Raw genomic sequence first — 26,352 nt, 5'->3', positions numbered from 1 at the left:
GTCCTGTTAGAGAAGGCTCAAGTACAGATTCTGTGCTATCAAAACCAAAGAGCAGCTTTGGTTCTCCTACAACAGTATTAGGCATGTCACTATTTTAACCCTTAGAAAACTGGCTGGCCCACAGCAAAATAACAATAGGTCTTCCCAAACCATCTCTGTGAATGTGATAATTTAAATCAAACAGCATAAAGCAATTAGTCTGTGTAAAGAACTTAAAATAGACAAAGCTACTTTTGTATATAGCTACTTTCTTTTTTTAAGTAGGTATTTCTAGCTCATTAGGTACAGAAAAATCCTTTACACAGTTTTTTGACTGCACTCTATCAATTCAGCCCAATCAATAGATTTTCTCAATCTAGAAACAAAGCAAAATGAAACGAGGGAAATTAAACAGTGAGTAGATCAGTCATCTCTGCTCGGCTTTCAAGGTTGCTATAGAAGGTTTTTTTCAGTTATGACATGCTGAAAACCATAAGCCCCCTGAAAACTATGGCTGTGATTTTAACATCTGCATTATTTTCAAGAAAATTGAAAAAAATCCTGGTTTTAAAATACAACTTTATCCGACTCTTTTGTGTGTGTATGTATTTTCAGGGCTAACTTGCTATTCTGTTCAGAATTGGAAAAAAGTTTCATTAAGTGGTTAAAAAACAGACACTCCTCCCAGTATTGATCTGTCCTGGTATGCAGAGGAATAGCCTAGCACATCATAGTCAGCAAAAAAGACTAAAACACCCGCTCCCAGTCATACCACAATATTTATTTCAGAAGCTGTTATCTATTATTTTATATAAAGTATATGCTCCTCCAGGCCTGGGGGTAGTTTGAAATATTTCATTGTTATGGATATTCTGCCACATGTCTTTTTCAAAAAGGCCAAGCAGTGTTAAAGTGGCTGGACTTTCAGAGCAGGCAGGACTGATGGAATATATTACCCCACATTTTTATGGCAATGGATGGATTTTCCTTGTCACAGGCAAAGTATGCATGGCTGGGGACAGTGGCAGATTTTTTTAATTAACATTTGAATCTATTATTTATGAGTGCATTCCCTGATGCCTGAATCTGAGGGCAAGCCCTGCTGTGCTTGACGTGGTCTCTCACAAGAGGGCTTGAAAGGACCTCCACCTTCTGAGTGGAAAGACCTGAGACTTTCTGCATGACTGACTGCTCCTGCCTGTCAGGCAAGGACAAGCATTCAGGGACTAAAGATTTCCCAGTTCTCAATGTCCTTGCCCCAAACACCGTTTTCTAAGGAGAATCATGTGTTAGCTCACTGCTAGTCCCCAAACATGCAGATGTTAACAGAAGACCTTGTTGTTAAGGCAGGACCCTTTGACACCAGGAGCAGCCTAAGGCTGTGAATTTCTGACAAGCTGCTCAACCAGCACATCATGCTTGGGGTGACAGGCACGTTCAGCCAAGAATAGTGAAAACCACTCTGGAGTTGTTCCACTTCCTGCAAGACAGACCCACCAAGAGCGTCAATACTTGGTGGTGCTGACAGAGCTGGAAAATCTATCCTTGCAGTCACTCAGAAGGCAGCTCTCTTTTATCCTGAATAATTATGAGAGTCAGGCATACATTAAGCACATGGCAAATAATCTACATTTTTCTGTGGACAGAAGACTTTTAAATTTCCAACAAATTTACAAATTATTTTGTGTTGTGAGCATTTGAAAATATTTTTTAGGAAGTATACCTAATGCCACAGGGTTTATATTTAAAAAGTTTTTCTGTAATTTATTTAAATTTCTGTTCTCATTGTGTTTTCTACAGCAGAGCGATAGTTGTATCTCTGTGCATCTGAGATATTGTTCTGGTGTTTTACCATCACTGAAGAACTGCTTGAAGATGGTAATACGTGGCTTTTAGGCACAGAATTCAAAAACACAAACACATGTGTGAGACTGAATGTGACTGCTAGGAAACAGTGAACTATGTAAATGATGTAGTAGTTTTGCACAACCAAAGGAAAGGTCAAAGTGCTTACAAAAGTACTTATTACCCTACCCATGCTACCAAGTATCTTATTCTTTAATTGCTATTAAAATGAATGTAAATATAAAAAGTGAAGGGATTGTTTAACAGAAAGAAACTGGAACAGTTGAATATTAACTTATTTTTCATAGGAAATACAAAGCTTTCTTCCCAACCTTAATAATTAGACACAGTCTTGTCCATCAATGGATATTTTTTGCAGTCCTTGAGTAGGCAGCTCAATCTGCACAATGCTGTTTCCTATAGACATTTCCATAGGCTTTATAAGATATGAATGACTGGATACTCTGGCCTTTCTGAAGCAACTTCTGGAAAATACACGAGGAGCTTCACCCATCAGCAGTGGTCTTTAGTCAAGGTTTGCAACAAAGCTCAATAGTTTTTTTACCTCTAAAGGCATTTTTTAAATCAACTTATGAATGATGGTTTAATGTAATTTCGTGACACTTCTTTTTGGGAAGGGTGACTTGAAGAGGCATGGACCTGTTTCCTTCCTATTAATGAATCTCAGAGGTTTGTTTATAAAAATGAAAAGCTATTAAAAAAACAAAAAACAATGTTGTTTTCCAAGTTACAGAAGTGGTTGTAATTATTCTATCAATAATCTATGGAAGTGTAACTTCTGGATTTCACATGATCACTCTATATGTGATTTTGACTGCTGGGTTACTAAACAGTGTTTTGCTGTTCATGTAGTTTTTATTGTGTTGAATGATAAACTGTACCTATGATCATAAAAAAAATTCACTTTTCTCTAAACTAGCTTTCAATTCTGTTGTCCTGTAGTCAATAAAAATTGCTGAAAAGTACAAAGGGAAGAGGAGAAAGCAATTATAGAGATGAAGAGCTGTTTTTGAGAAGTAACATAAGTCACAAAAGCTGTGTGATTTCATATCCAAATAGCTGGTTGCTATTAGTTCTTTCCTTAGGGTAAACTACTCCATTTAGAATCACTCTTTTGCTGAAAAATTATTTTACAAAAATTTCAATTCAAATTTACAATCAGGAAACAGAATTTGTTCTTTCCTAGCAACTGTCTTTCCACCACCTTTAATGACCCTGAAACTAAAGGGCTCAGAGACTATTTACACTTGTATTCAGCTATGGGGCATTAAATTACCCTGCACAGGTCTTAAAAACTCAGCTCAGAGTTCTCGGTTGCATGTCATAAGTAGTATTCAAGCAGAGTCCATCCATATACTAGTGCATGGCTTTATTCATGGAAGGGGTTTGATATCAAGTACTTCTAAATGGCAAAGCTTCTTAAGAATAAGAATTAATAAATCTAACAATACTTGCAGTTATTCCTGTCCAAGAAAGTCAGCTAGGTCTAAAATGTTAGGTCCTTTTGGTACCTAAAGGAGGATATTTGTTTGTTTCCCTTTCTTGTTCCAAGAGTTCAATTACTTTTCATTACCAGTGGAGTTGTAATGGTATGAAGATAAAGCTGAAATATTCCACATGGTGAACTTCAAGCCATTACATAAGAATCTGGCTGCTCCTGGTCCATGCTTGTAGTGTAGCAATTCAGAGGTAAATTTGCCTCATGCTAATTGGACATCCCTCATTCATTCTCTTCTTCAGTCTCTTATGTCTTTGTATTAAGTTCAATCTTGTCACCTAAATGCAGAATAACACACAATGATTGGTGCTAATCATTTATACTGCTATCAAGGTCATTGGCCAGGAATCTGTGCATAGCAAAAGACAGTTATTGCTGTCTTCAAAATATTTAATGGTTATGGTCATAAGCAATTGGAAATTATTATTTTGAGGGCTTCCGTCCCCTAGACATTTAATAAACCAGAATAGAAACTTACATTACTCAAACAAGACTGAATTAAACAAATCCGAACAAGCCTTCAGAAACTTGTGTAAAATAAACAAATTTATTAACAAAATATTAGACAAATAGAATGCAATTCTGTCATCTTTGTTCACTGATTGCCTTTTGCAGTCCTGAAAACAATTATATTCTTAATTAAATACAGTACTTCCCTTATAAAGATTGCCCATTTGCTAAGTTCAAGTGCTTATTTAGAGAGGACTTAGGTTTTTTTTTAAATTCCCCATCCTTAGCGCCACAAATGTTTTACAGATAGGTAAAATTGTTATGTACTTGAACTGAAGTTTTAACACTTAAGTAAAATATGAAGAATACTTCAAAAGTCTTTGTCCATTTTATTAACAAATATGTTTTAGTCAATATGTAGTGGCATAAGATTAAATTCAAAAATCATTAAGTAAAATATATGCTTCTGCAGATATAATAAGATTAAAAATATAGTATTTTAAAAGTACTAAAAATCCCTCAATATGTTATCATCTCTGTGCTTTCATTATTCTTTCAAACATGGTGCTTGTTCACTTTATTTCAGCTGTAAGGCTTCTACCTTCACCTCTGTCTCACTTAAGAATCCATTAAAAATTTATTAATTCCTTTAAAACATGCAAAGCAATACAGCTTCCAGGAAGAAGAGCCACATAGCCAAAGAGCCACAGAACTCACTGCAAGAATATCGATAAATAAAACATCAGTTAATTACAGTTTAAGGCTAAATCCTTGGCTGGTGGAAACGGGCAGTCACTGTCTACAGCAGAGCCCAGATGCACTGCCAGCTTCAAGTTCCAAGTCATGGCAAGTTGCTTTGTCTCTCCATAAAGCAGAACATTGTCTTTCTCAATAGTATTTCATTTTAATTCTTACACATCACTAGGAAAGTTACATTTTCAAAGACAATATGTTGATTTTGAGTCCACTCCAATTATATACATTTGAAAGTAGATTTCTCTGAACAGTTAAATGAAAGCTTGGTTCAAATTATTGTATAATATGAATTTAAAAAAAAAATCACAAAAGTGCATATATGTATGTATGTATGTATACATGCAGACGAAAGCCACACTGCCACTTGCAGTGCAGCCAGCTACCACTATAAGGCATTTATTGCTGTAGATACAGGCCTGTGTTGGGTCACAGGGTATATTTACATGAATGTAAATTTCATCTCTTGGTTCAAGAGGCCCCCTGGGAGGTCTTCATATTAGGGAAAGGCGTAAAGCCTGGAGCTGCCTGGAAGTGGCACTTTATTTTAGGACTGGCCTCATTGAAATTGCAGAATTAAAATTTTATTGCAAAAAAAGAAACTATTCTGCACCAAACTGGTAACTACATTAGTACATCAACTTTATGGACTTGGACTTTAGAAGAGCAGATATTAAATGATTTTTTTTTCCATTTTCCACTAAGTTAATTTGGCAGAAACAATATCACATTTCCCATTAGCTTATAGAATTCTGAAGCGCCCAAACTTAGAATGGCAACTGAACACACTGAAAGGCATCAGCAGTAGGAGTATAATGTTTTCTTCCAGCTCCTAGAAATCCATCTTAATGGCATTTCTTCAGCAAGTGAAGAGTTATATTTTTAACTGCAAGCATGGTCTCTGTGCAGGTTGGTTTGATCAGCATTTCGGGAAGCAAAAATCCAAAATGGCCAGTGTCACGCAGCTCGAATGCAAATGCATATGGGATGCCATTTTTGTAGGCCCAGTCCATAGAGCTGCCAGAACTCACATCTGAAAGAGGAAATTCAGAGAAAGCATTAAAAAATGTTAAATGCAGGTCATGCTGAAATCACCAGAGGGTTCTTGTGGCATTTTGTCTCTGGGACTCAGTGAGTATTCTTGCAACTCCAGCTGTTGCTTGCCCTGATCCTGAACACCCTTCAGAGAACAGCATGAACACTCAGAACCTGGTGAAATGTGCTCAGCATAATACAGATTAGTCTCTTCATTTTCATAGGAAAAAAATATTATAACTGTTTTGTGTAAAGTAAAACTTTAATAAAAGTGAATATCTAGAATAAAGCCTCAGACTGTTCCTGTCTCCATGTGAACACAGTCTGAAGCTTTCTTTCCACAAAGATCTCCCAGCTGGACTGGAGAGCTCTGCATGCTCCTAGCTTTAAATTGGGTTTTTTAGGCAATTCATTTGCAGTGAGAAGGGGGAAAGCTGATAAAGTAATCTGCCATCTTCTTTTAAAAATGCTTTTAAAATTATATTCATTTGTCTTACTTTCTCACCATTTCCCCACAGTAGGAGAGCATTTGCATAGGTGGTGTCTAATATTAACAAACCTTCTTGAGGAAGTGTGCTGCTTATGCTTTCATTATCTCCATATGTTGATTATCTAAGACACACTTTTTTACACAGATAAATCTCTCATGTGGCCTGCTGTAATCTGTGCAATTCTGGCATCAATTCACACTCCTTTTCCTTTGACACAGTGACTGACTGCAGTGTAATGAGCACAAGATGATGACTATGCTGTGAGATAGAGGCGATAGAGGCCCATGACAATTTGCAAGGCTGAAACACAGCCATGGCAGAGGAGATGCAGGAGGTTACTTGTGAAAAGTCTTTAGATTTTCACTTTTTTCAATGTCTATTATCGTTAACCACAGCATTCAGACCTCAAGGTTTCAGTAAAGAAAATAAAAGTGTCTTGTTAAAACCTGTTGAACTTCTTTCTTTTACCTCTTTACATAGAGCTTGCCTGACAAATGCGGTTACAACTTAGTAATGCATTTGCAGTATCTGATAAAGATATTATTTATAAGGCCTTAGTTTTTCTTTTTAAAACACCACAGTTTTATATGAATATGTTATTTGCTGGCTATTGACTCTCAAGTGCATTGCATTTTAATCTCTTTTATTGCATCAGTTGAGTTAATCTTACTGCAATCAACTGACTGAATCAGTTGCAAAACTTTCTTCTGCCTTCCTCACAACCCAAAACCGGAACAAAGTTCATTTTAAATAGTATTTGCATTCTTTGTTATAATAAGGGTTTTCTCCTTCTTACTGAAGGAAGGTCAAAGTCACAAACCTGCAGAGGGAAACTTACACAAAGTGCTGGATGCAGGGCCATATCTGTATCTTACACCATAGGCTGACTGAAGAGCATTCACAGCATTATAGGCTGCTGATTCCTGGGGAGGAGGAAAAAAAATCAAATACATAAATTAGACTTTGAATTAAATACTGTATTGTGATTGGAACCTGAGTCAATGGATCATTGACCTCTGGCACAATGCTGTGTTCCACGAGTCCATGACAGCTAAGTTAAAATGATTGTAAAGGATAAAGGCATTTATTTTTAATGACAGCAATTCCATGAAAAACTTGGTTTGGTATTTTCATGGCATAGAAGAGCTCACTGCACCATGAATGATCAGACATTAAGTATTTGTAATTATAGGTATATATGTCAATTTAGCAACATGACCTAAAAACCGTGAGATGAAATAATCTCTTTTTTATGCAGTTTAAAAGACATGCATGCATTTTCTGAACCTGAATTTCCCAGTTCACTAAACCTTGTCTCTGCTGGGCTTGTGAGGGAGAAACGATGTCTTGTTGACGCTCACAGGGGTTCAGTGAGCAGAGTGGAAAGAAGGAAGGAGACATGTTCCACTCCTGAATCTCTGATCAGCAGGTAAACGTTCACTGCTGGTCTAACTTTCTCTGGGGTCTGATTCTGTAGTCTTGGAGAGCTCTTTCCACTATTTCAGAAATGGGATTTCAGTTCTGTAGAGGGAAAACCAGTGCCTACATTGCAATAGCTTGGGGCTGAAAGACTGTTTAGGAGTTCACGGTTCATCCTGTGAAATTGTGTGCAAAAGGCCTGGCCCATGGAAAATTCTGAGTCACATATGGATAGTGCATCGAAACACACAGAAAGGATGCACATATTCAAAAGGAAAAGGAATATTACCCCAAAGAAAAGGATGTTGGCAAATATACAATGAAGGCTGGGAAAACACAGTCATCTCTCTAAAGAGAATGGGAAATTATTATCTTTGGAGCTAGAAACTCTGGACTTTGAACCACTGCATGAAGCTGCAATGAATACACTGGGGAAGGATTATCCTCTACTTGCCTTTCTATTTATATGTTTTTCCTAACCTTCCACTTTTTTGCCCTTGTCAGGAGTTGGGATTCTGACTTAATCCTTGGTCTGACCCATGCAGGCTTTGTCTGTCTAAGTAGAGAGGCCAGAGAAAACTGCTTTAAATGTCATTCCAGAAACAAAAATAAGTTCATTTTCACTTCCTGGTGTGCAGGTACGTCTTTGGAGAGTTTATTTTACACAGTAACACCTCTTAGGAAATGAAAGAGCACATTTTTACTCCATTACAAAAATTTGTTAGGCACAACCAGAATTTTTGTTTGTTTAGCAGAAGGATGATGGTGCTGGAGACTGTGTTTTTCAGTTTGACCTCTTGCCACCTCCACTGGAGAGTGTGTGGAGGCAAGGACCACTTAACTCAGTGTTGCTGGAACTTCTGTAGGGCTGGGACGTGGTTGTCAGCCAGTGTAAGTGGTAACCTCTGATTCACCCTAACACCAAAGATGAGAAGGGCCGATCCTGTGGGAGAAGGGAGAAGTGCTGTCACTTGGGACTCTTGCTCCAGATGCCTTGACTTCTGAGTCGTGACATGCAAGACCCATGATGGGGTTGGAGTTGCTGGACGCTGTGAGGGTGGCAGGGTGGCAGTGTGAGGTCACTGTGGTGGCTGTGGCTGCACAGGGCCCGGGAAGGGGGAACTCCAGCTGCAGCCAGGAGCTGTTGTGGACTGCCTGCACTGTCCCAGGTATGAGACTCTGTTGCTCAACCAAAATTTGCAAGCAGCAGTGCTTACCATCCCAGGGTTTTGATGAGGAGCTGGGATGGCCTGACAAGAGTCCTGATGCCAAGGGAACAGGAGACTCTCAGCTGGGAGGGCTGAGAAGGCTGGAGAACAAAGTCCTGATAAAAGCACCATGGCGAGTAGAACAGCCACAAACGAGAAGACTCCCTGTACATGAGTTATGCACTGTACGGCAATGAGACAACAGATAATCCTGTTGAAATCTTTTGAAGAAATAGTTTGGCAATGCCCATTTAAAATCAGAACAACAGTAATGGGTTCTGTGCAGAGGCAGAAACTATCTGATGGTCAGACCAGGAGCACCCCAAGTCCATGTTCACCACGTGGGCATGCATCCTTGGGCACCGTGAACTTGAAGCTCTCCGCTTTGAGGAGTGTAGCTGGCTTCCACTGTTAGACCCATGTGCCCCAAAAAGGGACAGTTCTCAACTGCATCATACTGTGCAGGTTGGATCCTGAACAAATCCAGGCAACCAGTCTTCGAACACCCTCAAGGAGAAAATACCACATAAAATTACCAGGTTTTTGCAAAGATGTACACAAACTCAGTCATGCCATATAAGTTCACTGCAAACACTAAGGCAAATGACAGTACAGGAAGAAAAGGATGAAAATCAGATGAAATTTTAAACTCTCAAGATGGATGTGTGTTTCTGCTGGTGTTTTTTTCAACCTAAAAGAGTACTTTCATTTTAAGCATCTTAAAAGAACAGAATTTCAGGAGAGTGTTAATAAGAGAGTTGTGCCTAAATTAGAACAGAATATGCATGTTGTGATCAGTTCACAGCTCTTCAGTTTCAAAGCAGCCCTGAATAATTGAATGCTCTAATTGAAATGGTAACTGACAGCTCACTAGAATGATCTGACCCAGACAGAAACAGCCTTTCTTCTGCTCAAAATTAATCATAGCCCACTGTTAGCACCAAAAGCTATTTATCTGCTATGCATGTGGGGTCTTACTGTTTTCCACTGCACACCGCCCACGTAGACCAACAATGCTTGTTCCATCAGTGTCAGGAAACAGAGATCTATCACTTTCCAGCTCACTACAATTTCCAAGAGAACTGGAGAATATGAAACCTCAGCCTAAGTCATCATTTTTGGGACTTGAAATTTTAAAAAATATATATTTATGAGCCACCAGGTGATGGAGCCTTTGGCTGTAGGCAAGTATTAAAGTGCACAAATAAATAATCAACAAGTATTCCCTTAATTTTCACTATGATTCCTATAATGAGTTTTATAAATACCAGGAAATTACTTCAGTTTCCTATTTCAACCTCTCTCTTGTTTTTGACCAACCACAATGAAAAGAAGGATGAAGTTCAAATACTGACAAGATATTTAGAATTGGTATTTGGTTTTCATTTGTCCATGGGAGCTGTTTAAAGTAGTGTCTTTTTTTGTTCCTTTAGGTCTGTGCTCCACTCCCTCTCATGAGAAGCCTTGCAAATTTGAGGAACACCTTCTAAACATCAGAAATTGGGATCCTTTGGTCTAAAAGCAATGGGTGGAATGGCAGAATGTGTACAAGCTGAGGGGCAGTTATGCCCCATCTCAGAATGGAATTATCCCTTAAGCAACAAGAACAAAATATACTGGTGTATGTGAAAACTCTCAGATAAATCTTCCTTCTTCTTACAATGAATTTCCCATCTATAACATCTGCTATTGCCTTGTATTACTCTGGACATTATAGTCGCATACCCAATAATCATATACTTGCAGAGAAGTTGCTGATTCTTCTTAACACTACGTCTTTACCTTCTTCTCTGTTGTTTGTTCTTAAAAAAATAGACTTGCACCCACTGATCTTCAAAGGAATGAGAACCTCTGATTTTAAATTCCCAGTCTGTTTTTTTGCTAACTAAATAGTCATCAATTCACTGGGGAACTCCTTTCTCCTTGTCATTCCCCAAAAGAATGTGAAGGTAGAATAAAAAAAAAATTACCCACAGTCATTAAAGGGTTTGGTGGTCAGTCCCCACAAGTCTCATATTTTTAGTTCCTCTGGCTGCTCTAATTTGCTCTGTTTCACAGGAATGGCATCAGACAGAAGAATGTTTAATAGCTACTGAAATTAAGCGTCTCAACAGAAATAAACATACAAAGAGAGTTTAGTTTGTGGAGTCCTGGCTTCTCAGCCTCCTGAGGGAACAGCTGAGTGAAATTTCAGTGAAGCCCCAGGGACTGACAGCATCATTTATTCTGCACAGGATAAATCTAAGGTGCAGTTAAGCTCCTTTGGAGAAAACTAGCTTAAACCAGCAAGTTAAAACTCACTGCAACTTTCAAGGTCAAAATGGGAGATAAATGGAAAATGTAATTTTACTCAGGACTGAGGGTGAAAGAAAGAGGCTTGCAACTGGTTGATGCAATGTAGGTCTTTGAGCAGGAGCAAACAGAGGGCAAAGCTTAGCCATGTGTCCCTCAGAGAATAAGCCATAAGAAGGATTTTATGAACAGGAGGCTGGCTAAAACAGACCTTAGACTGCAAACAGAGGGAATAGCTCTGCATTTGGATGAGCGTGGAATAAATGAAATGTACTCATCTGTGAATCAATAGGCTTACATCAAAAAGTGTACTATTTTTAATTTATTTTCCTAATGTAGAGAAGCTCCTGGTTTTAATTACCTGCTTGTCTGAAAGGGTTAAAAACACTATGTCTGACCTGAATGATAGGTAGTGCAACTGAAGCTTTAATTTTGGTGAAATCTAAGAGATTCCTCCTTGAATTGATAAACACAAACAGTTTCAATTTTATTTTGTTCATAACTTTGAAGGTGATCTTCTATGTGCTCCTAGTGTTTAAGTTCTGAGCATGGAAAGACAGAATTTCAGCTAGATGCCCAAGGACCTAACTACGTAATTCCCATTACAGTTAATTAAATAAAATGATAATAACTATAATTAAAATTAGGGATTTATCATATAAAGTAATTTAAAGGGACTGATGGATGAAAGGCATGATACCATTTTAATCAAATTACCAGTGTCTCATGGTGAGTGAAGGTTATATAACCAGAAATGTGATTGCAAGTGGATCCAGAATAAATACTGCTCAATATTATATATATGCAAAGTATTGAAGGAACAAGTCTCCTCTCAAGACAAAATGTACCAAAAATATACAGAGGAGCACATTCTCCAAGTTTTAATGTACTTACCACACAGTTGAAGTTTGGAATGGTTGCATATTTGTAGGAGTAAGGGTACAGCAGCATCTGTGCATATGCATGGAAGGACAAATAGGCTTTTATTTGTTTCCGGTGTTTGCGAAGAAAGTGAGCAACAGCCTTTACTTCAGGCTCAGACTCAGGAAAAGGACCACAGTAAGTGTCATCACATGGGTGTAGCGAAGCACCTTCATCTAGAGGTTGAAATAGAAAGTTGGTGGTGAACAATCACAGAGAAATTCCAAGGGTCAGCTTCTGGCTCAACTTCTCTTGGCCCATGTGCAAAAGTGTGAGAAGCAATAAACAAATTCAATTGCTTTCATGTGCCCGATGGGCATGAGCCTGGGGGACCTCAGTGCAGCAATCTGCTTTTCATCTCATGGACACACCAAGCTCCCAATTGGCCAGCTACATGGGATTCTCCCCAGAGGATACATTCTTTCCAACTGAAAAGGGAGAATCTGAATTAATTGTATTTTCTTCCTGGCTTTTAGCATCAGCATTGCAGTATTAAAACTATTGATGGGTCTCAGTTGGTCTATTTGAAATCAGAGAGCCATACCTCTTTCATTAGTCACTCCCAGGACAAATATAGCCTTTTACAGCTTTTAATGTATTACCTATGACAGTGGTGGTTACAATAGTAGGTAGACAACCTCAACAAGGACTATCTTAAAAACATGGTAATAGTTCCTGACTACAGCCTATTTTCACCCCTGCAAATCTCATGGGGAAAAAAAAAAAAAAAAAGAAAAAAAGAAAAGCCACATGGGATGACTGCTCAGTCAGCTAAAATAGAAATCACCTCCATTTGCACAGGGCCTAACTTTGCTTCAAGTTTGGGGCAGGGGTTCAGTATTGAGGATATCTTTGTGTCAACCTGCTTAGGTGGCAGCAAGCTGCACAAGAGTAGCCTACATATAATATGCCATGAGGTACTGAAAGATGAAACTTAGAAAAGGAGATGTGGTGGTGTCTCCTTCATAATTTAGCAATTCTGGATCTAAGCCATCATCTCATTTACTGCTTAGGGCCTGGGTCTAAAAGAACAATATTTATGCAAATCTACTCTGCTCTTTTATCTGCTGCAATTTCAAAATACCACACATTTTACATTGACCTGCAGAATAATAATAGTTTGTTTGCAAACTTTTCTGGAGCCATCAGGGACTTATGACAACAGTGCTCTATTAGCTTTCCTTTGTATAGTAAGTACTGCCACCTTCAATTAATATGAGAAGGCATAATGATATCAACTAAAACAGGGTTATGCAATCAACTTAATGCCAAGAAAAAAAAAAGACATGGAAGAATTTCATGCTGTAGTTTCATCTGTAAGATGAAAATTGAGGCTACCATTCAATAGCCATAGGTGGGGATTTCAAAGGTGTTAGTGCTTGGATCACAGTGAATATGGAAGGATTGTAGAGAGGGCAGATGGTCTTCTCCATGCAGAACAGATGGCCACCAAGCCATCCAAATCCCAAGAGCACTCTGCCTTGATTTCATATCAGATAATATAGCTGTAGGAGAGCTATTGAACAGTCTCCAGAGCATTTGCCCCTTTTTTTTTTAATGGATACTTCATCTGCTGTTTCAGTGTTGTATACTGAATCATGGCAATGGATAACACAGTTAATAAACAGTGGATCCCTACAAGCTAATGGTAAAATGACCCAATGGTAAAATATGGCTCAGTTTAGAGACTTCCAGGGGAGGAAAAAAACTCTCTAAAGTGTTCAGCCTATTATGATGAGCCATGTGCCATCCCAGATGTAGTTAAGTGAAGCTGGATGGTGATAAAAAGAGGGTGGCCCTGGATAATGTAAGGGTATGCTTAATTTTTATACTGAAATTTTTTTTAAAGTAACTCAAGAATGAAAAAAGAGTTGATACAGTATGTATAAACTGCTGTGACATTTCTAAGTTACAACCATGAGAAGCAAAAGGAATTGTGTAAAATGTTACCATGCTGCCTTGTTTTTGTACCTGATAGCATACTGGGGGAGGACAAGTATCCTCTAACATCCATCATGAGACCCAATGAACAAAGGAAATGTGTGCCAAGACTGATGAAACCAGCGCTCTGGTACAGAAGGAAGACTGAGAGGATGAATGAGCTGGAGCATGATTTTCAAACTTCCTTGCAGCCACTTCTGCCAGTATGGGATACTGTCCTCAGTGAGCGCTGGGGTGCACTGAAAATTGGGATGCGCTGGAAATTTTAACTCCTACTGTTGCTCTCCTGGGGATTTGGATGCAACCACTTTAGCTAGATTTTCCCACTGACTTAAATTAATTCTAAGTACCTGATTATTTGCTTAAAAGTTGCTATAATTTCATTGTCATTAAACCATTGTACTAGCTATTGCACATACATGTGCATTGCAAGGAGCATTTCTACCCAGAGTTCGTGCTGCCAGTATTCACGTGGGTCTGTGTGCAATTTGTGTGCATTGTTTTGAGTATAGGTTGCTGCAACATGAAACCTAGCAGCGATATGGCCCTTGGCTTGGTCCCTAGAGAGTCATAAAGCTTACATCAAAGTCCTACACTAGAAAGGAAGAGGAAAGCAGATGGGATGCTGTGTTATCAGCATTGACTAGCTCACTGCTGATAGCATTTGGTGGCTTTGTTGAGGCCAGAGTCTGCCACTGCACACCTGCCTGGAAACCCCACTGTGAAGTTCAAGCCTGTCTGAAAACTCTTAAGTGCAACTGAACTGAATGAAAAGGTTTTTACAAGCACATGCAGTTTTAAATGTTAAACACACCATGATTACACAAGCCTCAAAGTGTGATATGATCCAGATTCTTCTCTGACTCATCTAATATCAGATATTAATGAGAACACCAGGTGACTGGTTAGGGTCATCTGAGTACCAGTCAGCCCAGTTCATGAAAGACCTTTTTATTCTCCATTAAAATAGACAATCAGACAGACTTTGGGGTCCAAAGCAGGAAGCTGACCATGTGCTTTTTTAGGATGAGAAGCAGACTTGAAAGAATTTTTATTTTTTAAACTTGGTGGGGACCTGTCTTTCATGTCAGTGCAGGGGAGAGATGCAACAAGTAGAGGATTACAACACACAACACATGTGAGTATTGTTAAAGTTTCCCTAAGCCTAGAAAAAAATAGTTTTTTGAATGAAAACTAAGCAAACATTTTTAAGACTGAGTAAAAAATGTATTTTAATACAGTGGCTAAGGAGCAGGAACCCAAGAAAAATTAATTAGAATTAGAAAGAAAATGCACTGAGTATTAATTTTGCACTGATAGACACCTAACATACATCTCTCAACACACTATAAGAGAACTGATCATTCCAGTTATGCCAATGGCTATTTTCTGAACAGTAAATGGGTGTCCCCAAAAAATACCTGCAGTTGTGGCTTACGCACTTAAGTAAACAGTGGTAACAGTCATGCAGGACTGGTTCAGTTTTAGAGCATAAAATTGCCTTAAAGATTGTGATAGCAGCCCTGGGCCTATCTTCTGTAAAGAAGGTTTCTCAACTAACACAGCCTTTCTGTAAATGCTTCTGTCTCAGTCCTCTGCTTAGAGCGGGTAGAGTTGAAAACAATTTGAAGCAAATTTCACAGGTCCATACTGGATTGAATGTATGCATCTGTCCATATTCACTTTTATCCTTACAGTTCTCAAAGCCCTACTTAAAGAATCCAGCTGTTTCAAGCCAGACTGTACAGTGCTCACCCCTACTGCACGCAATCAGAGTATTGTGGAAATACCTAGAGACTTCCAGTGGAAGAGGGATGGGCTGGAGGCAGGGCCCTTGCACTACACAAACACAATTTCTTGTCTTTACAAGCTTGTAATGTAAATAAGGAAGGTGGACTAATGCTGCCTGAGACAATAGCTGAACAGAGAGCTGAAGGAAGTTCTTTAAGATGGGAGAGCAGGTCACCAGGTATATATATTGCCGTATTTAAGTGTTCTTACTTCCTTACACTAGAACCTTAAGGGGCTGCTTAGCCCTGTATGAATTACATTATCTTTAGGTAAGATTTAAGAAAATAACATTTTTTCTTGGTGTATCCATTCCAAATCTTCTGGCAGTTATTTCATTACCGCTGTGTTCTCTATGCAAAATTCAGGGCAATTTTTATGAAGTACTTACAGAAGTGCTGGGAGTTTAAAATTCTATCTCCATGCATTTAGAAGCACTTTCTTTCTTTATTAACTCACTGATAATAACGGCCTTAAGGACACTGAGGCCAGGAAAGTAAGTTTGACATTTCCAAAGCTAAAATAATTTCAGAGAAATGGCAAATTAAATAAAATGAAGCTTGAAATGTTTCTTGATTCTGCAGTTGGGTAAATCTTGAAAAGTTATGGTTGATTCTCAATGTTATGCTTCAAATTATTTATATGAATGCCAAAATACAGAATAGTTGTACGTGTGATTTAAAAAAATTTGCCACATTCTCCATGACAAGTTTTTACTTATGATAAGGTCTGTTTTTCCAAGGTTGAGAACTTTTATAGAAGTTAGTAGGATGATTTGAGCCTTGGCTTATGGCTTTATGGAAAAAATCTTCAACTACAGAAAATAGAACACTTCACAACTGATATGATCTAAGCTACTTGGATAATTACCTCTGCTGGATAATGAAATTCAGGGTAATCTGAACTGGGGGACCAAAGTATCTCCATACTTACCACACCATTTCACTTTCCAGTTGCGATTAGCATCAACACCATGACAGTGAAACCTCATGTTCTTTGATCTTGTTTTTCTCCAAAATCGATCCTAGCATAAGTTACAAAATATTTAAATAGCAATATTACTCTATTTTGGCAAAAATCTATTTGTACACATAACTAATCAGCCCTGGTAAACATATTCAGTATTCTAAGTGGAATAATTTAATTCCAAGGCACAGTGATGGACCAGATTTATACAGTCACCTTTGAATAATGTAATAACCATTTGATCTTTCTTGTCTGAATAATTTTTTGAATAATACTACTGCCATTACTTACATTTGTCCAGCTGAAATGATATCCATCCACATTAAATACAGGCATGATATAGAAATAAAGCTGAGTTAGCATCTTTCTCATGTCAGGATCAGTCTGGTATGTCTGAAGAGCCTAAAGCAGAAAAGCCATAGAAAATAATTTCCATAATAAAAATAATTTCCCAATTAAGTATTGTGATGGACTATGACAGTCACAAGGCATTTGGCAGTACAGAGGTCTGCTTTCATGGCAGCACAGACATCTTTCTAGCTGTGCCTGAAAGGCAGACATCTTCCTGTAAATGTGATTCAGTGTGTGAACATGTGAAAAAGGTGTTCTAAAGACCCTATTGTCTCTGCTTCTCAGTTGCTTTCAATACTCGAGAAAATACAACTCATATTACAGAGAAGAAAATGCATGCAAAGTTTTTCTTGAATTAAGAGCTGAAAGCCAGTGGAATAGATTCTTAATTGAAGAAATGAGTTTAGCTCCTGTAAGGCAGTGGAGCCCTGTTGTTTCCACTAGGTGATTTGATAAGGTCTTGAAGCGTTTAAGGCTCACATTAACAACACAGCTTTTGTTTGTATTACAGGCAGTTTATTCCTTTACAATTTAGACACCTCTCTATTTTTTGAGAACCTTTAGTATATAGGTTAGTAAAAGAAGTCTAGGTAGGGAAAGTTTTTTGGTTTGTATCCATTCTGCATCTTAGAAAAGTGCAGCAAAACCAGAGGCTCCTCAGCAGTTCTATTTGCTAGTGCCACAGATGCTCCTTTACTGGTTCCAGGAAGCTTACACTCCACATTCTCTTGCAAATACTGTCCCTCGACATAGCTAGGCATCAAATTAACATGCTTCAAAACTTAAGTCTTGATTTTATAAGGAATCCAGTGCTTCATGTGGCAGGTGGAAAGCATATCAAACTGATGCTGGGTTCAGAGGGTTGCCTGAGCCTAGCTCCTCTCTTCCTGCTACTGTGATTACAGCCTTCTGCTCTGCAGTATTTCTGGCCCTTCAGATCTGAAGAGCAGCATGTGTTTGGGGAGCAAAGGGAAACATTTGCTCTGAAATAAACTAAGCTAAATGCTTTTCAATTGACAAATGCTTGGGAGTGTGAAGTACAGGAATTCAATACTTCTGGGCTCCTGACGATGCAGCTGTTTGAATTACTGAAGCTGCCATGGGAGCTGATGAATGCTTTGTGTGGAATATCTGTAAGAAATAACCATACATTTGGACATGTCTGGGGCTAAAATTTACTCATGGAGGAATATGACATCTTTTTTCTTTACTGAGGGGATTAGTGGGACTTCTAAATACTTCTTCTGTGTGGTTCATTAACCGTCCCTCTGTTGTGCAGCACTTTCTCCTTATCCAGCTTCATCTCACCCTCCCGAAGTGCTCTGCACTTTCAAGTCCTTCAGCCTCACTGTCAGATCCAAAGCAGCACATGATCCTTGTGAAAAACCAAGTCACCCAGTGCTACTCCACACCGAGCTCCTCTGCTCCAGCCAGGCAAGAGGAGGGGACAGTGAGAAATAGAAGGCAAGGCAAAGCACAGAATGAAATGGGACAAGGTGGTGTGGTGGTTGCACCTTAGGATGATATCCTGAAAAAGGTGTTCAGAGGGGAGAAGAGAATGATGGTGTTCTTTTGAGGGGAATCTTGATGGACTGCCCAGGAGAAAGCCCCAGCCAGTGAGGAGGTCATGGGTTCTCTGGTCCATTTGCCAGAAATTCCCCAAAAAATCATAGCTGGTCTTGCATTTAAGTTTGATTTACCTGTATTAAAAAGCCATATCAAGTTTTCAAATAGATTTGGATAAAAAATTGGTGTTTAGGGAACTGCAAAAAAATTAGTTTTGTCAAAACATTGGTTTCTCAAATCAATGGTTACTCAAAAACAATGACCATGAAAATAAGGACTGTGTGTTATTGCTATTTCACATGCAGATGACACGTATTGAAGTAAACAGGGCTACTGTGTGCATTAGGCTGGCCCTGCACTTAAATCTGGACAGGATTAAGAGTCTATGTGGCAAGTATGGATGTTAAACTGGTAAAACTGTTCTTACAACTGGAAACAGAACCAACCCATGCTCCCAAATGTGAGTTAAAGAAAATGAACATTTTTATCTTGCTTATTTCAGAAGTAGTAGTAGGGAGAAGTAGTTGAGCTGAGGAGGAAATAAAACACCACACACCACTTTCTTGATTTTTCACTGCTTTTCTATTTTTAGACAGTATTAACAAATTAAGCTCAGGTTGTGTACCCATGGTGGGTATTTACATACCAGTGATGATGAAATTGGCATATGTGTTTATTTCTGTATTTTTTATGCCTTTGCTGTCAGTTACATCAACAATTATGCATTTTGCTACACTGGGCTATATACTATGTTTTAAACTGCAACGCTGTAAGACTAAACTCTTTAAAACACTTTTTAAATAATCTCCTTACAATAACTACAGATAATTAATTAATGTAAGGTAATACACTGCTTAAAATTGCATGAATGAATTTTGCATATTTTTCAGAACCTTTCAAAATTTGCAAAAAGTGGCATAATGAAAATATTTGAATTAAGACTTTTTAATATACAATATGTTTTAAATCCTGTGAAGAGTATATTTTCCTTGCTAGGTGAAAGCACCACCATTTAAAAACCTAAACAAAATATAGGCAGCAAAATTCCGAGTTTTATAGTGACTCTATCTTATTTTAATGCCTGTTGTCATTGACAAAATGCTAGAAGAGACTTTGGAAAGCATTATAGTCCCCAGCAATAATCCTCAAAATTGCAAATGTTAATGTTGGTTTAAAGCCAAATACATCATTCAGTTCTGTTCTTTAAAGAATATATGGGGTTTTTTTAATAACTTTGTTACCCTTTTAGAGTAGTATTTAATTAAAAATATAGTGGCTCTAGAGTGGCTTTCTTCTTTGAAAGCAAGCAGATAGTGTGAGATCTCGTGCAGATAGTGCAGAACTCACTCGTTCTGCTGAAAATACTTCATCTTTTGTAGTGCTTTTATCTGGTATTTTTATTTGATGTATGTAATCAGGCAACACAGACAGTGTAATATTTGGCAATGAGCCTTACAGTCACCAAGGTGCGTCCTTGCTGGAGCAAAGCCCACAGCTTGCTTTTTGTGACGTGACTCTCGAGTCCTCCCAACACCGGTCAGGTGAGCCGCCTCCCCCACCCGGCCCGGCAGTGCTGAAACGTTTCCTCTCCGCTGTGACACGAGCAAGGCGAATGGAAACCATTAGTGAATTAGCTGCATTGTAGTTTGCAGAGAGCTCTCAGAATATGGGTTGATTCTGCTTCCCCATCATGCAATCAATAGCAGCTTTGCTGCTGAATGGGCAGAGAGCCAGACCGGCCCAATAAACGCTGAATCGTGTTATTAGCGAGCGAACAGCCGATAGAGGAGCGCTGCCAACACCGTGCGGGCGATCTGCCTGGGGGTGGGGAAAGCACCGGTGATTAATAGGATGGGGCTCGAGCATCTGCATCAGCTGAGTGATGGGTGCTGCTGGAGCTACACCGGCTTAGCCTGCCTGAGGATATGGTCCGTAGGAAAGTTAATTTAGGGGAGGAAGTAAACAAAAGAGCTGTATTGAAAACTGCCAGGGCAATAAAGGCGAGAGTGTAAAATGGATTTAGGATGCAGTTAGGCTTTTTATAAAATCAGGGGATTGAGTGAGAAGGACAAAGCAAGGAGACAGGATTGGGAGAAACTCTGAAATCCCAACCGAGCTTAATAAGGATTTGCTATCCCACAATTAATTATTATTAAATTCAAGGTATCAATCAGCTTTTGCTCTTTCTGATTTTCAATTAAACAATCATACTGAATTAACAGTTACTATTTTAACCCAAAGAACTGACTCCATTTACTGCTCTGCTAGAAATTACACAAAACTGCTTCTGGCAAAAAAGGATTAAGTCTTCCCTGCCATTATTAAGATATCCATTAAAACATCTTTTCTGACAGTAATACACAATATTTTACTTTTATCTGCACATGTTACACTTTAGCAGGCTGACACTATGATCTGCCATTCAGGCCTTCTTTGCCACTTTATCAGTTTAGCAAGTTAGTAATTAGCTCTGTCTCTGCTCTTGGAAGCAGTACAGCTTTTTATCTCTGGTTTCCCTTTTACTGCTAGTGTCCTGCTTTGGCATTCAAATCACAAGCAGAGTAGTAAGCCCATTATTAAGGCTAAGATACAGCCAAGTATTTAAAAACAAATGGCTTAAAACAAAGGGTCGAATTTTCAAGGCTGAAGCTTGAACTGTGTCTGATTTATCTTTTTTCTTTAACACAAAGCAAAACCTTCCTTCCTCTTTAAAGGCATTTGCCACAGGAGAAACCCAGAAACAACTTAGAAAGAGGAGTGTGCTGCAACTACTCCTCAACACCCATAAAAAGAGTCTGACAAGAAGCATCTGCAGGATCCCAAAGACTTGACTGTGTAGCTCTTTGAGGATGCAAATGGAAAAGATGCTGAAGCAGAGAAGATGGTGGGATGGGATGATGATGGGATTGACATATTAGAGAAGCAAACAGCCAATCCAGGAATCTTGTGCAAGGCTGGGACCACTCAAGCAAGGGCAGGATCTTGTGGGAAAGAAGATGCATAATTACATAGATCTTAGTCGAAACTGGAGAGACAACTTCTTGGTTCCACTCAGAGAGGTGGTACAAAAGGAAAAAAGAAAAACCTCTTAGATGCCAAACAATCAAGGACTGCCTATCTGGGGAAAAAAAAAAAGGCCTGAGTTATTCTGGAGCACTGTGAATGCTTTGAAAGAAGCGATACAGATTTCTTTACTAGTGATTTTATCAAATTAGTGCCCACCAAGATATAGGTCTCTGAAAAATGTAATTATTGAATTTTACATCCTAATTGTGTTGCTCCATGGTAGTACATATTGAGGTAAACTCAAGAGAACTCACTTGAATACAAGGTTTAATTTCGTTTTTGGGACACAATTAAATACTTAAGACAACAAACAATTGCTTGGAATTCCATTTCTGGAACAAATAAATTGTCCAACATATGGAATTTTCTTTCACAGTCCTATTTCATGCTCAGTAGTGTTTCTGCATATCAGCAGTTTTACTGAGGCCCTAATTACTCAGTACCATCATACAGGAGTGGACTGCTAAAACACAGAGCAGAATTTCTTCCTTAGGGCAACTAATGTGTTGGAACAACAATGTGAATTCTTTTCATGTCTTGAAGAAGAACATACCCAACAGCCTAAAAGCCTTCAGGGTGTATAATCTGAATATCCTAGTGATGAATACTTCAATAGGAATTTACAGGAGCAAGAGTCATTGAGGAATTCCTATTACAGGCACAACACAGCTGCAGTGTTACTTTTATCAAGATCTACTTACATTGTCAAAAAATTAATAGCTGCAAGCAAAATTAAAGCACTTTTTACCTTCTTAAGGTCACAGATAGGCAGAAAGATGCAGCTGAGTAGCTGAAAGTGCACACAAAAAATGACAGAGTTTTCTTTTGGAAAACTGGAATCAGTTTTAACTGGTTTTTTTTTTTTTTTTTTTTTTTTTTTTTTTTTTTTTTTTTGTGGTTGTTGTTGTCGTGAAGGTGTAACAATAAAGGAAAGAACCTTCCCTAAACTGCCTTACCGTTTAATAAAACCTGGGAAATTCCATCACGGATCAAAAGAGACAGAGATACTTCACAGCATAAAAATGGTTTGCCACAGTTGCCTTTAAAACAATGCATCACATGCCTCGTTGTGGTGATACCATGGTACTGCACTCCATATTTTTGGCATTAACTTAGCTTTTATCCATTAAAACAACAAAACTAAACAAAACAACAACAGAAAAAAATCCATCACAACTGAGGCCTCAGATCAGGAAACTCTTGTTGATAGTGTTCTCTGCTACTTTAGTTTCCTTCCCCTCAGAATTGGTGCAGATTTACAGTAGCAAGCATGTGCTAGAGAGATGCAGATACTCAGAGAGAAGTGGTGTATAGGATGGCTGCCAAAAAAAGGGAACACATTCAGACTGAAACAGCTGTGGAATGGAAGGGAGACGTTGAGTAGAAGCAGAAACTACTACACGTAGGTGTGAATGCTGCACATGAACTTCAAAAGGCAGGAACTGCATTTGCAGGATGGAAAAAAAATCAAGAGGATAAAACAAATTCTGCGTTGGTACCAGTGCCTCTTGCTGCTGAAAGGCTGATGAATGAAGTGCTGAGTGAAGAGGTTGGAAGAGGTGATCTCTCTTGATGGAGAAAAAACAGTGTTTCAGGCAGAAGCTCCTGACAGAGAAGCATGAATTAGCTAAAGATAAGTAAGGCTGAGCGTTTCAAATATAGATACAGCAGGATGAAACAGATGGATTTTTTTCCTCCAGATAATGAATATATAGGGAGCACTCAGAGAAGTCTATTTTTTTTCTAATTAGGCAGCTAAAAAGACAGCTGGGGAGACTAGAATCTGGTAAACAATAAAAATTAAGCTCCAAGGATTGTATTGTGTTTACTGAAAGAGCTGCAGACACTCGTGGAGAGATTGTCACCAGATGACTGGTCCTGCAAGGTGAAAAATGCCCAGTTTTTGTGGTGTCGTCACCATTGGCACCTGTGAAGGAGGCTGCAGGGGTGGTAAAACAGCCCTGGGAAGCTTCTGACTCCCCTAAACAAAGGGTAAACTAAAAATTGATCAACTGGAGGAAAACCCAGAGAGGAAGATTCCACAGAGTAAGTAGATGCAATTATATAAAGAGCAACAAATATTTCATTTCAAGCTAACATCAGCTAAAGAGCTTTAGCTGAAGGGAACAGACTTTGGAAAGAAAGAACATCCAGCTAAAGGGTAAAAGGAAAAAGCTACAGGTACAATATTTGTTTTGGCCTTGCATGCCTCTCATTCACTTTGGAATATTTCAACTTTTTTCAAAAGCTCTTCAGATTTTTGAGGGCCATCAGTCAAAGGTACTTTAGGAACAGTGGCATACCTGTACCCAGCAAAGGACTGGCACAAATGTCTGATTTATATGGAGAGACAGTCAGGTCCTTGCTTTCTTTCCTCTATGGTTCAAAATTTCCACTTGGAGAACTCCAAAAAAAGGAGATGGAAAGCCTATCACAACAGGTGGAACACATTGTCTCAAAGAATAACTAAATTTAGGTGTAATGAGCATCTTTTGAATTAATCTTAGTCTGAACCCCTGGGATGTGGCAACACAGCATTTCACTTGTACCTGTTCAAAAGACTTTAGTCGGATGACAAGTGATAGATCAAGTGCACCATCTTTAGGGAACATTATTGTGTTGCTTCACATAACTATCATGCATGCCCCCAAGATCAGACTATTTCTGAAGTGGCTGAAAAAACTGGTATCTGAATTTGATAATTAGGCAGTATTTCAAGGCTCTGGTAGTTACGGATAACACAGGGAAAGAAATTTTCTAAATCCTAAAGGGTTCCTGGTTTTGATGGAGCTCAGCAAGACCCAGCAATGATCCAGAATGTGAAGCTGTTTTCCTGACAGTGTGGGCTTCAGCACTGGAATGAATGACTGAGTGCTGCTCTGACTGTCGATGCAGGATATTGCAGATGTTTTGTCCATCAGGACACGGACTGTGAAATTTTGTAGAATGAGTATAAGTGCTACACTGGCTTTCAGCAGATCTTAAAGTAAGAATACTAATAGCTTTACTGACTTCTGACCACATGGCCTGAGCAGTGCAGAAGAGCCAACCCTTTTCACCACGGTCTGTGTCTCCTGCTTGGCCCTGAATCTGAGTGCACTGCTGTCCTGACTGAGTTCTGGTTATGTGCTGCTCCTTTAGCTGGCTGCACTCAAACACTTCATAAACATTCTTGAGGAAGAATCTGAGGTCTTGAATGCTGCAAAATTCCTGGTAAAGACTGCTCTCTGGGGCCTGGTCCACAAGCCTAATGGCTGCCTAATTGGCAGTATGCATCCCATATGCATCCCACGAGGTGACTCATAAATCAATCTCAAGCTGAGAATAGTGGGGGCAGATGTTGCCACTTTGCTTCTTAGACAGTCTGTGTGTCTCTCTCGGTTCATTATTATGGAGTGAAAAGATGAGTTTCTAGCATGGTTTTGGAATAAATCAATACCAATGTCAGCATGGTTAAAAAAAAAACAAAACAACAAACCACAAAATACCTCTGAGAACTGCCCTCAGCCTTTAATTTCTTTTTCTGGGGCTACATGTTTGCTCCCTGGAAGCATGGTGAAGTCCAAATGCATAATCTTGAGTAATTTGGGAACTCAAATAATTGTGATAATTGTTGAGGATGGGAGAAGAAGGTGGTGAAGGTCACTGCATTTCCAAAGTGTGAGACTATTTTCACCTTCATTTGAGGCCCTGATGAGGTGACTCCTTTAGGAAGATGCATTTGATTGTAATAGACATTACAGGTGACATTGGAGTCTTAAAACATTTTGTCAAGAACAACCAGTGCATGCTTCTCGAAGATTTTTAATTACACTTCTTGAATTTTCTAATCTTGAAATACAAATTCCTGCATCAGAAATAAAGAATAACACAACTCAAAGTCACATCTCAACTATGCTGTTTTCTGAAAATATTGTATGAAAGACATCTCAAGGTCTACATCATTGAAATGGATCAAATGGCACCACTTATTAGAGGGAAGAAAGTCAAACCAGATGTAATGGGAATCCTCATCTGCTTTCACTAAAACTGAAACAGAATCTAGTTTTGATGTTAATTTGAATAGCGGCCTGTGAACCGTATTTCAGATTTTTTAAGAAATGGTAAAATCCTAAATCTGAGGTCAGGATAATTTGATAGCTGAATTCGACTTCTCCTCTCTCCATGAATAGGAGTTAAATGTTCTTACTTAACATATGTACATATATAATTGTATTTTTGCAAAATGGCTATAGGTATTATATTTTTGTTTCTCTGAGGGCTATTTAATTTTTGATAAGTACATGATACATCTGAATTTTGTTCCTAAAGTCTACTGCTTTCTACGAAGTAGTTACACATAACAGAGTATCTTTCAGTTCATAATATTTACTAACACATATTAGTGTATTAGATCCCATCTACCCTTTTTAAAATTGTAGGCTAACAAACATCTCTTGCTGTGGACACTAGTTCTGGGTCCATTTATCTTTGCAGGTTGCCTTCAAAGTAGCCCACATGTAATCAGTTCTGTTTCCTTTTACAGTTTGTCTTGCTTCCCTTCTCCACCACAGGTCTTGTAATATTTCTGCTTTCAGAGAACTTTTTCCATCTCTTTCCAGCTGAGTAAGGCTTGAATTGGGTGGGATTCTACTGTAACCTCACTGCTATTTCACTAGAGTACAGGTGCAGACACTTCTCTGTGGCTCATTAGCAGGTACCTAAAACTCTGGTCCTGTGTGCAGGGTGTCCCCTTTCTTGACTTGAAATTCAATGACAATGA

At 38.7% G+C, this 26,352-nt stretch overlaps 1 protein-coding gene across 1 annotated transcript in view; it reads right to left on the bottom strand.

The window, feature by feature from the left end:
* Window positions 1-3,871: 3,871 nt before the first annotated feature.
* CPA6 (carboxypeptidase A6) overlaps window positions 3,872-26,352 on the bottom strand; it is an 82,267-nt gene continuing 59,786 nt past the window's right edge. Inside the window, exons 7-11 of the mRNA XM_068187204.1 lie at window positions 16,899-17,009; window positions 16,575-16,665; window positions 11,886-12,088; window positions 6,911-6,995; window positions 3,872-5,579 (exon numbers count right to left, since the gene is read on the bottom strand). Coding sequence (XP_068043305.1) covers window positions 5,392-5,579; window positions 6,911-6,995; window positions 11,886-12,088; window positions 16,575-16,665; window positions 16,899-17,009 — 678 coding nt within the window. The 3' untranslated portion in view covers window positions 3,872-5,391. The remainder of the gene's footprint in view (window positions 5,580-6,910; window positions 6,996-11,885; window positions 12,089-16,574; window positions 16,666-16,898; window positions 17,010-26,352) is intronic.

The sequence above is a fragment of the Anomalospiza imberbis genome, chromosome 1 (assembly GCF_031753505.1).
Source record: "Anomalospiza imberbis isolate Cuckoo-Finch-1a 21T00152 chromosome 1, ASM3175350v1, whole genome shotgun sequence".
Taxonomy (NCBI): domain Eukaryota; kingdom Metazoa; phylum Chordata; class Aves; order Passeriformes; family Viduidae; genus Anomalospiza; species Anomalospiza imberbis.
This window is presented reverse-complemented; position numbering and strand designations above follow the sequence as displayed.